The sequence below is a fragment of the Heteronotia binoei genome, chromosome 1 (assembly GCF_032191835.1).
Source record: "Heteronotia binoei isolate CCM8104 ecotype False Entrance Well chromosome 1, APGP_CSIRO_Hbin_v1, whole genome shotgun sequence".
NCBI lineage: Eukaryota > Metazoa > Chordata > Lepidosauria > Squamata > Gekkonidae > Heteronotia > Heteronotia binoei.
The window spans coordinates 165918419-165932130 of NC_083223.1; the positions used below are offsets into that span (position 1 = coordinate 165918419).

A 13712-nucleotide genomic window follows, 5' to 3' on the forward strand; every position below is an offset into this window, starting at 1 on the left:
CTTACTGAATTAATTCTCTGCCCTCTTGCGCTGGCAGAACAAGAGAACAGATAGCTAGATGGGCACATTTACCTTTCCTTCCTATGTTTACTCTTCTGCTGTGGTGTCCTTTGAAATGTAGATTGTATTCTCAAGGACAACTTCCTTTCTTCCATTCATTCTCTCTCAGATCTCCCTTCTCCCTGCATGAACCAAGAGGATGACATGTTGTCCTCTCTTGGCACCATGAAGCAGATGGCCCTCTTGCCATCTGCTTCCATCCTTAGCTAGCAAGTTAGTGCTCTATCCTATTTCTCCTGTTTACTATCTAAAGTGTAGTTCTAAAATAAAGAGACAAGCATTTCTCTTTTAAACTTGCAATGTGGTTCTGTGTAGCTTTGTAAGTTGAGTAAGCTGGTGAAGAGATGCTGCTGCATTTGTAGCTTCATTTAAAGCACTCTGCTAACTAGTGGGTATTGGACTAACTGTACCAGTTAACCTCAATACCTTTGGCATTGGACATTACTAACTTGGCTGCTTTTGCAGCTCTGATCTTATGAATCAGATTCACTTTTTAAAAGCAAAGACAACAAAGACTTTCCCTGCAGCTTTTGAAACGCTCTGCTGTTATAGTGCTGTGTGACCCATGGCACGTGTTTCCAGGAAGGGAGTTGAAATGGCTTTTCCAGAGAGAATTCTTTGGTTGGCCATATATTGTCCACAGTTCTCTAGGTCAGCTTTAGCTTAATTGGATGACATTCCACTTCATCTGATTGTATTAATAATAAATGTAGTAATCCACCTAATTTGCTTCCTTGTAAACTATAGTCTCAGTGCTGTAATAGAACCTATTTACATACTGTTTTCACTTATCCGAAGTTCACCAGGACTTACTGCTGAAGGGTTTCTGGATCCAATTCACAGATATAACTAAAGATGCTGTAAAGTAAAATCATTTTGAAATAGTGATCTCAAAAGCACTTTTATACAAAATATGAAATAAAAATATTTAACTTTGTCTTTTGTTTTTAGACTCTGGAAAATTAAAGTGCCTGCTACAACAGAAGACATGATAGCACACATCTCTGGAAGAGCAATCACTTTTCAGGATTGTTTTGTTGTTGATACTCCTCTTGTCATTATTACTTACCACATTTATTCAGAAAATAGTTATACTCTTTCTGTCTCTTCTCCAGCTGGTAGTAATATAATGGTATCATGGTCTGAATGTTTTCCAACATCAGCAGTTTTAGTGACAGATTTTGGTACATTCTTCACAAATGATGGATTCATAACTTCAAAAGAAATCAAATTTCCATCAAATGTTATAGATGCAGCTTTGATTCACAGTGTAAAAGAAGTGGCTGTGTTTTTTGACCACTTTATGATTTTAATAGGAGGTATAATTTATAAAGTACAGGAGAATGAGATTACCAGACTTGGAGAAGATATGGGTCTTCCAGAATCAGGAATAATTGGAATACGGTCAAGAACATGGTGTCCTTCTGAATACCCAGAATTGGTGAGTTTTTTCCTCAAAATGCTAGTTTCATATTTTATTGAAATAAACTTGGATACTCTGATTCCCTAAGATAAACACTTTGCATTGAAGTAAGCACATTTCACTGAGCTGGATCCAAAGAACTGTGAATGGAGCCCCACTCATAAAACAAATTCTTTTTTTCTTCCTCCTTTCTTGTAAGTGCCTCACCACCACCTGAAAAGCTGATCCCAAGGGTCAGGGGGATCTTTGAGAACAGCGTAAACTGAAGCACAAATGGAAGATGTATACAGCTCACAGACTCTTTCCCTTTGTACAAATGGAAATGTGTTCCATTCACAGAAGGGTGTTTTTTGGATCCAGCTATATATAACTAAGGCAGCCCCATAGCTCAGAGTGGTAAAGCTGCAGTACTGCAGTCCAAGCTCTCTGCTCACGACCTGAGTTCGATCCCAGCGGAAGCTGGGTTTTCAGATAGCCAGCTCAAGCCTTCCATCCTTCCAAGGTCAGTAAAATGAGTACCCAGCTTGCTGGAGGGAAAGTGTAGATGACTGGGAAAGGCAATGGCAAACCACCCCGTAAAAAGTCTGCTGTGAAAGCATTGTGATGCAACATCACCCCAGAGTCAGAAACAACTGGTGCTTGCGCAAGGGACTACCTTTACCTTTATATATAACTAACGTGAAACTAATTGCTGCAGGATTTTACCATGGACATAAGATTATTGACTCTGCAATTTATCTTTTTCATCACTTTTAATGTGATGTTGTTACCCCCATTAATGTGCATGTGAAGTCAGTGATTAACTGGATGAGGGTGACTAAACTGAAGCTCTGTCTTTGAAACAAAGTTGATGATAGCTGCTCTTAATGTAGTTAAAGTCCCTCTTAGGGATCCAGTTTGTAATTTGTGGGTATTCCAGAATTCAACATTGCTTCTAGATTGCCAGATAGCAGTTCTGGCAGGAATACTTTTTAAACATCTTTCGTTGAATACCAAGTGTGCTCAGTATTGGAAGACTAGAATTTGGTTACCAGTGTTTATGCTTTATTGACTTCTGGATCTAATCTGTAATGCACATTACACATGATATCCCTTTTTAAAAATCTTAATTGAGATTTGTATTGCATATAGCAGTATTGCAGAATATGGTGGGTAAAACAGCAATTGTTTACATATATAAAGAATTACTAAGCAAATTAATATAACTATATTACATAAGCTAACATTTGGTAGCAGGTGTTATTTAAATAAACAAAAATAGATTATAAAAGCAAAAAACTTAGAAATAGGTCAGAAAACAATACATTGCATTACTCAGTAGAATCTCCTGTTGGGTTAAAAAATTGATAACTGGGTACCATGGAATTATAATTTTTTCTCATATGATAATGGTGAAGTAGAATACTAACAACTAAAAGCTATTTTGCAGTAAATAAATGTTCCCAAATATTATTATACCAACTTTGAAGTTAAGGTAACTGTACTTCTTTCCATTTTCTGGCTATTAAAGTTTTAGCAATAGATAACAATAAAATAACCATTTCTTTTTTATGCCTATTTTGTTTGTATTCTGATAATTCAATAATATGGTCTCTGGAACTTTAGGAATTGTTATTGAGAGCATTAGTTGTGTTTTCTCTATAATTTGTTGCCAAAATAACTCCCTCCCAACTTGCATTATTTCATGTGCTAGTAAAACTTTTTTTCCAATCTCATAATTGGCAGGCACAGCCTCAAAGAGTTAAATAGCTTACAAAAACAAGACACGTGTATAGAATAAGAAAGTTTTCCCAAACCCTGAGGTGGTGCAATGATTAGCAGAAAGTTGAAATGTTATGCATAGAAACAGAAACAGAGAAGATCTTCTATGGCAGTAATATGGGTGTCTCTCTCTGCCAAGCACTATACTGCAGTTTCCCCCTGTCCCCTCATGTTCCTGGGAAAATGAAACCAGGCAATCAAGAGCCAGAATAACTGTTGCAATAGAAGGTTTCCAAACATTTCTTATGAATTGTGTCCAGATTCAGAGTATTTTTTTATTTTAACAAATGGGCACTATTCACATAGGATCTTGATTAATACATTCACTAGCATATTCCTATTAAACTTTCTTACACCTGCAAATCCCATACCACTCTTAGATACTTAAGAGCAAGGAGAGCAGTGAGGGGGGGAGTGGAACACCACATGGTCACCAGTCACATAGGATTGAAGTGAGAGTTTGGTAAAGATCAGATACACTGACATACAAACACATTCCAAAGGTGAGATAGAGCATAGAGGTCTCCACAGCCTCACTCTAGCAGCCCCCACCCTATGGAACAGACTCCATTGTCTTTTGTTTTTCCCCAGACTATATAAAATAGAACCTCATCAGGAGTGCCTTTCTATAAAGGAATAGGAGTGCATTATAACAGTTATTTAGGAAGACATTTCAATAAAGAGAAATGGACTGTGGACTATGCTACTAATATGTGTTATCTGTTGCTGTATGTTTTTCCTTGTTCTCACTGCATTATATTTATGCTTATATAATTGTTCTTGCATCATTTAACATGTCGTGTTTAATACTTATGTCTTGTTCCAGAGTTCTGCTGTCTTATTCCTGTTACATTGGTTATTAGATGTCTCTCATGCTACTGATTGCATTCTTACATTATGTAGTTCACACTGAGTCTCAGTGTGAAAGGCAGACTATAGATAACGTAATGTTTTTTAAAAAATAAATTACATTCTGTGCTGGCTTCCCTCCCATTTTTCATTCTCTCCATGTAATGTAGTTTCACTGATGATACCCAGTTCCTGGTATCCTCATAGATACCAGCTGAGTCAGTTTTCAGAATGTTCTTTTTTTAAATGAATGTGTTATAATTCATGTTAAAACTCGGGGTATATGCATATTTTTGCACAGTGTCTAATGCATTATTTATATAATTTTGTTTTCTTTCAGAATACTTTAAGTGACTTAATTATATGGACGAATGATACAGTTTACTTACACTCAAGGGACTATTGGTATATCTTGTTAACTAATGTAATCATATTAAAGGAAGCTCTGAAATTTCAACCTACTGCTGATATATCAATACTCAAAGCTTGCTTTGATTCACTTCCTAATGAAATTTCACTACTTATAGAATGCAATGGATGTGTCTCTACCAGAGTACTATACTTGGCCGCAGTTGATGAACAAACAGATAAATGGATGTTGCGAGATTTTTCCATATCTGCTTCTACGCAAGGGGCTATGAATATGAAAGTCTTATATTCAGCGTCAACATCCATGATGCTCTGGGATGATGACAAAGTCTATTATACTTATGGAGGAAATAAAATTAATGGATATCTTAAAGTGTCTGGTACAGATGTGATATTGTCAGCAGCATCAGAAGGCTCCACTATTCATCAAATTGTTATTGGTTAAGTATATCACATTTTAATAGAAATTTTAGATAACTAGTACTCATTAATACTAAAATTAGTACAAATTTTTATTATCATAATAATAGGTTTTTCTTCATGGTCTCAAAGCATCACACAAATGGACTCTATGCCTGTGCAGCACCTCAACTAAAAACTGTCATTTCTTTTCAAGGTCATGCATGTCCAAGCCCAAGAGGGAAGAGTTGTGACTTCTCTCTCAGCTCTCTCAACTGCCACAACAGCAGCACTGACTGCAACTGTTCTTTCTGAGTTTTACTCTCTGAGAGCTAATTTCAACTCATTTCAAATGTATAACATGAAAAAGTCTGATGACTTTCTCAAATTTCCCAATGGAAATTTTGGGAAACACTAAAAAAAAAACTTCCTATGAAATATGGGAGAAACTTTGCCGTACAGAACATTTCACTCATTTCATATAATAGGGAAAGTCTGAGGCCTTTGGGGGAGCATGGGGTGGGGGGGACTTAGACTGCAGGCATATATAACATTTTCAAAAATAATATTTAAATGTAAATAATTTTGACGACAGTTAATATGCTGTAATGTGTTTAATGATAATACATTATTAAACGTCAGTGTTTTCAATGTTATAAAATTTAGCTTAATACACAAACATGTTGGCAGTGTTATCTACTGTGACTCTATAAGAGGGACAAAATTTGTTTTCCACCATCAGTAGTACCCGGAGATACCCTGTTGAAAGACAGGCCCAAAAGAAACAATAACAGAACATTGCTAGTGGTCACATACAGCTCTTAGCTCCACTGTTCAGTGCATCATCAGTGACTTTCAACGCCTATAGCAGGGGTGGGGGACCTTTTTTCTGCCAAGGGCCATTTGGCTATTTATAACATCATTTGCAGGCCATACAAAAATTTTCACCTTAAAAAACAGTGCTCCACCAAGGGAGAATTATTCAGTCCGGCAAAATTAATACAAATAATTGTTTTTCTATTTGAAGTCATGTGGGGAATGCCTAATTTGGCACACACACACACCGGCCCACCACCCTAGGCAAATGCCTAGGTCCAGGGCTTTTTTTGTAGAGGCCACCATGTGGCTCGGCTCAACCCAGCAGTCCCCAAGGGCCAGACCAAGTGATCTCGAGGGCCAGAAACAACCCTTGGGGCAGACGTTCCCCACCCCTGACCTATTGGATAATAACAATTCTCTTTCACAAGTGGGGAGGGGCAAATTTTTCTTGTGTGCAAACAGCCCCTCAATCTCAAAGATGTCCTCATCCACAATAATACAACATTTAATTTGAACATGAACCACTGGTGCCAACTTTGCTGCCACATACACCCAGACAACATAATCACCCTAACAAGATCAACTTCACCATCTCAGGTTTATCACATGCTCACCTTCTAACATTGTATAGGCCATTAAATGCCAACGATGCCCTTCAGTTCTCTACAAATGACAAACAGGTCAAACCCAACGCTAACGGATAAATGGACACAAATCCGACATTAAGAATCACAAGACTGAGAAGCTTGTAAAATAACAGTGTTCCAGGATATTCAATGGGTGAACTCAAAGTAGCTGTTTTATTGCAAAGGAACTTCAAAGAACAAGGAAAATTGCTGGGTTGCAAGTTATCGCAGCACTCAAAACAATAGAATTCCCAGGACTAAACAGGGGTATGCTAACCTCATTCAGCCTTTACATCTCTGTTCTCTCCAATTCCCCAGAAGGGCCATTTTATTTTTTCTTTTATTTGGCGTAATAGATTAGAATAGTAGATTGTAATGTAATGTATAGTAGAAATTGGAATGTATTTCTCTTGTCTGGGGACAGGGGAGAAAAATCTGTACAGTCAATTGCCCCACTTCAAAACGAAATTTGCTGTAAAGTTACCTGCATGCTTGAGAGGAGACAGGGTCTCAGTTAATAAGTCACAGCATTCTACAATTAAGGATACATCAATGTCCAATTTTGGCATTTATTTCCTTAATTGTTTTTGCCCCAGAATTGAACCCAAACAAATGGTTACCATATATACTAAGCTTATTATTCCAGTTTGATCTTTTTTATCTGTTATGCATCTTCATTATGCTGTATGATACTGTATGATAATTTACTGCTCACCATCTACCTATATATGTATGTACTGGTAATTTCCAGTTTTGTTTCTATGTCTGTCTTGACTCTAATTCTTTTTTGAGAATACATCTGACTGCAATTTCAGCAGTAATATCATGACCGGACAGCAGTTCCTTTTTCACCCAACTTATCAAAAAGGCTACAACACTAATCAACTCTACTGTTGTGGGAAAATGTAAATATATAGGTTCTTACGTACACTGTTAAATTTCATGCCCTAAATTTAAAACTTTTTGGAAAACAGTGACAAAAAACATTTTTTATATCAGTGGTTATACAATTTTTGGGGGGGCGGGGGGGAACAGAAACACTCCTCTTAAATATAAGACTAGATGCAAAAGTACCATATACAAAACAAAAAATAGAAATATTATTTGGTGCTAAAATGGCAGTTGCCACTAAGTGGAAATCAGAACAAGCTCCAACAATAGAACTATGGCACAACAAAATTTGGAATGTTTGTACTATGGCAAAACTTACTGAGATGATGAGGCCAATATATTTTGTTCCTATATGGTTTCCAATTTTAGAATGCTTAGTTTCCCAAAAAGAAATTCCTGATGTAATGGATAAGACAAACCTTTGGGAACTATTGTTGAAAGTTTGTATATACTAACTTTAAATAATATATATTATCTGTCTTTAGGAATGATTGTGAATCAGGGGTGTCAAACATGTGGCTCAGGAGCTGAATTAGGCCCCCTGAGGGCTCCTATCAGGCCCCCAAGAACTAGCTGTCATTTGCTTCCTTCTCCATCTCTCTTGCTTCCTTCTGCATCACAGCTTGCCTTGCCAGGCTTGCTCAATTGTACAGGAGCTACAGAGCAAAGTCTCTATTTTCTCCATTGGCTGAGGCTCGCCTCCTCCTGGTCCCCTGGGGAAAGAAGGAAAGAGCCAGAGCTTCCTTTGCCCAGTTCCCTGGATTGCACAGGAGAGATGCAAAGAAAGCACCTTTAAGACCAATGAGTGCTAATGTTTTAAGCAAATTTTTGAAAAGTTTTTTAAATATTGAATTGTGTTTGTCTGTGTTCTATATCTCTACTACCTGGCATTACATTTTATGATTCTCATGGCCCAGCCCAACAAGGTCACATTTATGTCAGATTTGGCCCTCATGGCAAATGAATTTGACACCCCTGTGTAAACAATGACTAAAATATGAATATGGTTTATGTATGTTTATTAAAACTTAATAAAAATTATATTTTTAAAAAAGGCCACAACAAGCTATTCCTACCTATTTAATCCCCTACTCCACTTTAAGACTTGCAAGCCCTGTTTTCTTAACTGATGACAAACACTTTGAGCCTCTAGCAATCTGCAGCCTTTGTCTACTATCCATGAAGGTAGCTTTCATAATAGCCATGTGCTCTTTTAAGAAGTCCAGTGAATTGTCTGCTTTGAGTTCTAAGCCTTCCTATGTGAAGCAGCAAAAGGACAGAGGGGTGCTCTGACAAGACACCTGAATTCTGCTAAAGGTTGTTTCTGGCTTCCACCTTAATCAGGAACTTTCCCAGTTCTTCTTCAGAGGCAGAATGAACTATTCCCTCCTAAATAGGGAAGAGTTCCTTATGTACCTTATCAGTATTTGGGATTATGTTTTGGCTTCCCAAATGTATCCAGGTTTTCTGGGGGGGGGGGGGCTCTGGATATATTTGGGGATTTCAGGTAGATCTGAAAACAGTGGGAAAAGGCTGGCAGGATCAGGCCTGTAACCATGTAGTAGCCTGTAAGGGCCCTGTCCTGGCTTCCAAGTGGCCTGCCCAAATCAGGGCCCCAAACCTGTGGCCTTCACTCTTCACCACTGCTGCAGCCTCTGCCATAGCCTCCTCCCTCCCCCATGAACAGCTGTTAAACAGACCCTTTAAATGGCATGGGGAGGAAGGCAGATGCTCCTGCTGCCTCCTGCATGTGTATTGAATCACTGGGAAGGGGGGCAGTCATCAAGCTGAAGTTGTGGCAGTAGCAAAGATGAAAGGTCGTCCCTGTCTCTCTCCTTCCCCTTGGTCAAGCAGGAAGGAAGAACTAGAGGCTGGGTGGCTTTAAAGCCAGCTGCAAAAGAAAAAAGACCCTCCTGGGGAGGGAGCCAGGCTTTTTATTTTTTAGGTGGGGGTGCTTTTTAAAAATGCAAGTGCCCTGCCCAAATTTTTAAATGCTCCCCAACCTAAAAAATCCTGCCTATGCCCCTGGGCAGGATATTTTTAGCTGTTTTTTGGGCAGCCTGAGGATCAGCTGGGGTAGTGAGGAACTGAGAGCTCCCTGCTGCCCTGGCTATGGCTAGTTTCTCTTGTAGCATGGTTTAAACTGGGCTGCAAGATAAGCCATTCAGAGATCAACTGGGTCAGTGGGGAGTCGAGAGCTCCCCACTGGTGCAGTTCTGCGCTGCCATCTCTTGCTGCCTGGTTTAAACTGCATAGGACAGTCCAGCCGGGATTGGCTGTGCCTGTGGGGAGCCAACAGTTCCCTGCAGGTACAGCTCTGCCCTGCCTTCTCCTGATGCCCAGTTTAAATTGCCTGCAGTTTCCCACCCAGACTAAATTGGGCAGCTGCAGAAGGTAGCCCAGCTCCCTGCAGGTTCAGCTTTGTATTACCTTCTCCTGTTGCCCAGTTTAAACGGTGTGGCAGAAGAGGGCAGCCTAACTAAGACTGCTGTGCCTGTGGCGAGCTCATTGCTCCCTGCCAGGATAGATTTGCACTGCCTTTTTCTGCTGCCCGGTTTAAACTGGGCAACAGGAGAAGGTAGCTCAGCCAGGCTAAGCTGTGCCTGCAGGGAGCCAATTAGTCCCTCCTTTTTTTTGTAATAAACAATTTTTATTAGTAACATATGGTAGCAAAACTATATCTACATCTTATAAAGACTTAAAAAAGAGAAATTCTTCTACCCCATATCTTACTTTTCCGCCACCCCTCCCCCCGTTACTTGACCCCCGCCAGTGTTATTTACTTAAAACAAAACAAATATTAAAGGTACCTTTAACTATTAAAAAACCAAAAATTATACTTTTGTTTTAAAGAAAAAATGAAAAGCTTAATCATTATCAAAAATTGTCCAATGTCCTTTTATTTTTCACTCTTTTTCTACGTATCTTCTGAACTTCTTCCACTCCAACTTAAAAAGCTCCAAATCCTAGTCTCTTAATTTTCTTGTTAATTTGTCCATTTCACTCCATGACATAACTTTTATAATCCAGTCCCATTTCTCTGGTATTTTTTTCTTGCTTCCACAGCTGCGCATACAATGTCCTAGCAGCTGAGAGCAAGTACCATATTAAAGTTCTATCTTCTTTTGGAAATTTTTCCATTTGTAATCCCAGCAGAAAAGTCTCTGCAACTTTGTTAAATTCATATCCCAAAATCTTAGAAATCTCTTGCTGAATCCTTTGCCAAAACATTTTAGCTCTTTCACAAGTCCACCACATACGGTAGAAAGAACCTTCATGCTTTTTACATTTCCAACACCTGTCTGGCATCTTGTTGGAGGATATCATCCCCAAGTCGGGGTCCAAGCCTTTACAGGTTCCATTGCCTTCTGGGTTTTTCTCTATAATCAGGTCAGAGTGGGAACATCCTGCCAAGCCAAAGACGGTTTCGTCAAATTTCTCTAAGTTCTTTTCATTCATCCCAGAGGCGACATCTACCAGTTTCCAGTGGTAGATGACCCGGCCAATAGTCTGGCCTCTAATTCCATTCTCCCGATGGATGCAGATGGGATGCCAAGGCACCCAACAGACAAGCGCATAGAGCACGCTTTATGTCGGGATTTCGAAGCCTCAGCTAATTCTTTGAAAGTCTACATCGAAGCCTCAGCTAATTCTTTGAAAGTCTACATCAGCTACCACGTCTCTTTTCTGTAGAGCTTTGTATATGTGGCTTTCTGACCTGGCTAAGAGGAATGACCTGCCTAAAGATGTCAAGGATTCGCTTAAGAAAATTACGTTAGCCAATGCCTTTGCATCAGACTCTACCCTTGAAGCAATTCAACTATCAGCTAGGGCCATGGCCTCTAGTGTGACAGCCAGAAGAAGTACCTGGCTACGTAATTGGGATGCGGATCCTTCAGCTAGAGCTAAAGTGGCCGCAGTGCCGTTTAAAAGGGCCTCGCTTTTTGGAGAAGGCCTAGATAGATATCTTATAGAGGACAGGAATAAGAAAAAAGTCCTGCCTTCTAAGAGACGGGATAACAGGTCGAGACAAAGGTTTCAGTCCTTTTGTGGAAATCAGAGAGACTCCAGACAAACATCCTTCAAGCAATACAGAACAAAGTGGCAACCAAAGGCCAGAGATGGTAGAACTTCCTTCGGGGGGAAACAAAGTCAACCAGTTAAAGGACAGAAGAAGTCTACATCAGCATGACTGGGAGGGTCTACTGGACTAAAGTCGGATAGGAGGGCGGCTTCAGAGATTCTCTTCTGTGTGGCACCAAACGATATCAGACAAATGGGTTTTGGACACAGTTACCAACGGTTACTCTCTGGAATTTTATTCGCCTCCACGGCATTGTTTCTTAGAGATACAGAGATCTCAATCTCCTGAGAAACATCAAACATTATTGCTGGCCATCGACCATCTGGTAGCGATAGGTGCCATCGAACCGGTTCCTATGATGGAAAAATTTCAAGGCACATACTCAGTCTTCTTTGTGGTTCCCAAAAAGAACAGGGACGTTCGGGTGATACTGGATCTGAAGTGGGTGAACAAGTCGGTCATTACAAAGAAGTTTCGAATGGAGACTCTGAGGTCCATACTACTGGCTGTTCGGTGGGGAGACTTCATGGCCTCCATAGACCTGTCGGAAGCCTACCTTCATATCCCTATTGCCAAGGGTAATTGCAGGTTTCTTCGCTTTTCCTACGATGGGAGTCATTGCCAGTACAAAGCTCTGCCTTTTGGTCTAAAGTCATCTCCAAGAGTGTTTACAAAGTCCTAGTCACCCTTATGGTGGTCCTCAGGTTACAGGGGGTGTCCCTGTTTCCGTATCTGGATGACATTCTGGTCAAGGCCCCATCGGCGGAACAGACAAAGAAAGATCTCGATCTGACCATAAGAACCCTCAGATCGCACGGGTTCGTGATAAATGTTCAGAAGAGTTGGCTTCAACCTGTTCAGTCTCTAACACACTTAGGGGTCCAGATCGACTCCATCACGGACAGGGTTTTTCTGACCCCAGAAAGGCGATCAAAGATCTTACAGCTGATTTCGGAAGTCAAGCAGCGGAAGCGAGTCACGCTGATGCTACTGGCAAAGTTGATGGGAAAACTTAGATATGCTAGACAAAAATTTTTTGAACATGCCAACAAACCTGGAGAGTGGTTGATTTATAGGATGAGAAAAGAGAAGGCCAAAAGAATAATTACGTCATTGAAAGATGAGAACAATGAAGAGGAAAGTCAAAAACAAAAAATATCTCAAATTGTGGAGCAGTTTTATAAAAATTATATGAAGAGAAGCAAGTTCAGAAAATAGTTAGAAGAATACATCAAACAAAATAATCTCAATAAATTTACAGAGGAACAACAAAAAATTTTAAATGAGCCAATAACAAGAAGGGAACTTGTAGAGGCAATGACATCTCAAAAGAATGGTAAAGCTCCTGGTACAGATGGTCTACCTGCAGAATTTTGCAATGCTGATGAAGACTCTTTGCTTCTACCATTCAAGCATCTCATAGAAAAGATTCATGAAGAAGGTCAAATACCAGTTTCATGGCAAGAAGCTACAATATCCTTGATTCAAAAAGAAAACAATGACCAGAAAGATATTAAAAACTATCATCCGATTTCTCTTTTAAATGTGGATTACAAAATTTTTGCTGCAATATTGGCACAACGTCTGAAGAAAGTTCTACAATCTATAATACATTATGACCAAGCAGGATTTCTTCCTAAAAGGTATTTAAAAGACAATGTAAGGACAGTTTGCAATGTTTTGGAATATTATGAGAGACATCCAGAGAAACAATTGGCCCTAATTTGTTTGGATGCTGAGAAAGCTTTTGACAATGTTTGTTGGTATTTTATGTTACAATTGAAAGGTACGGAGTGCAGTGAAAATTTCTTGAGAGTAGTAAAAGCAATATATTCCTCACAAAATGCAAGGGTGACAGTGAATGGCGAGCTAACAGACGTTATTAAAATTCAAAAAGGTACAAGACAAGGCTGTCCGTTGCCACCTTTACTTTTCATCCTATCTCTAGAGATGTTGAATAATCAAATAAGGCAAGATTCAAATATAAAGGGAGCTGTTGTAAAAAATGAACAATACAAACTCAGAGCCTTTGCAGATGATTTAGTCTTCATATTAGAACAACCGATGGACTCAATTTACTGTCTTATAAATAAGATCAAACAGTTTGGCCAATTTGCAGGATTAAAGATTAATTACCACAAAACAAAATTTTTGGCAAAGAATATGATGATGGAACAAATTCAGTCATTCCAGCAGAAATCAGGATTTTTGTATGAAAAAAAAATTAAGGCGTTATTTTAAATAAATGTTGCAGCTTAAAAGCAGACAACTATGACAATCTACTTAAAGAAATTAAAAAAGACTTGAAAAAATGGTATGATTTAAACTTATATTTACTGGGAAGAATAGCTTTAATAAAGATGAATATTTTACCAAGATTATTGTTTCTATTTCAAACTATTCCAATATTTTTAAATGGTGGATTTTTTCA

At 39.0% G+C, this 13712-nt stretch overlaps 1 protein-coding gene across 1 annotated transcript in view; it reads left to right on the plus strand.

The window, feature by feature from the left end:
* The first annotated feature begins 966 nt into the window (after positions 1-966).
* Positions 967-13712, plus strand: part of LOC132574270 (cation channel sperm-associated auxiliary subunit epsilon-like) — a 115172-nt gene continuing 102426 nt past the window's right edge. Inside the window, exons 1-2 of the mRNA XM_060242661.1 lie at positions 967-1501; positions 4434-4902. Of these exons, the coding sequence (XP_060098644.1) occupies positions 1049-1501; positions 4434-4902 (922 nt within the window). The 5' untranslated portion in view covers positions 967-1048. The remainder of the gene's footprint in view (positions 1502-4433; positions 4903-13712) is intronic.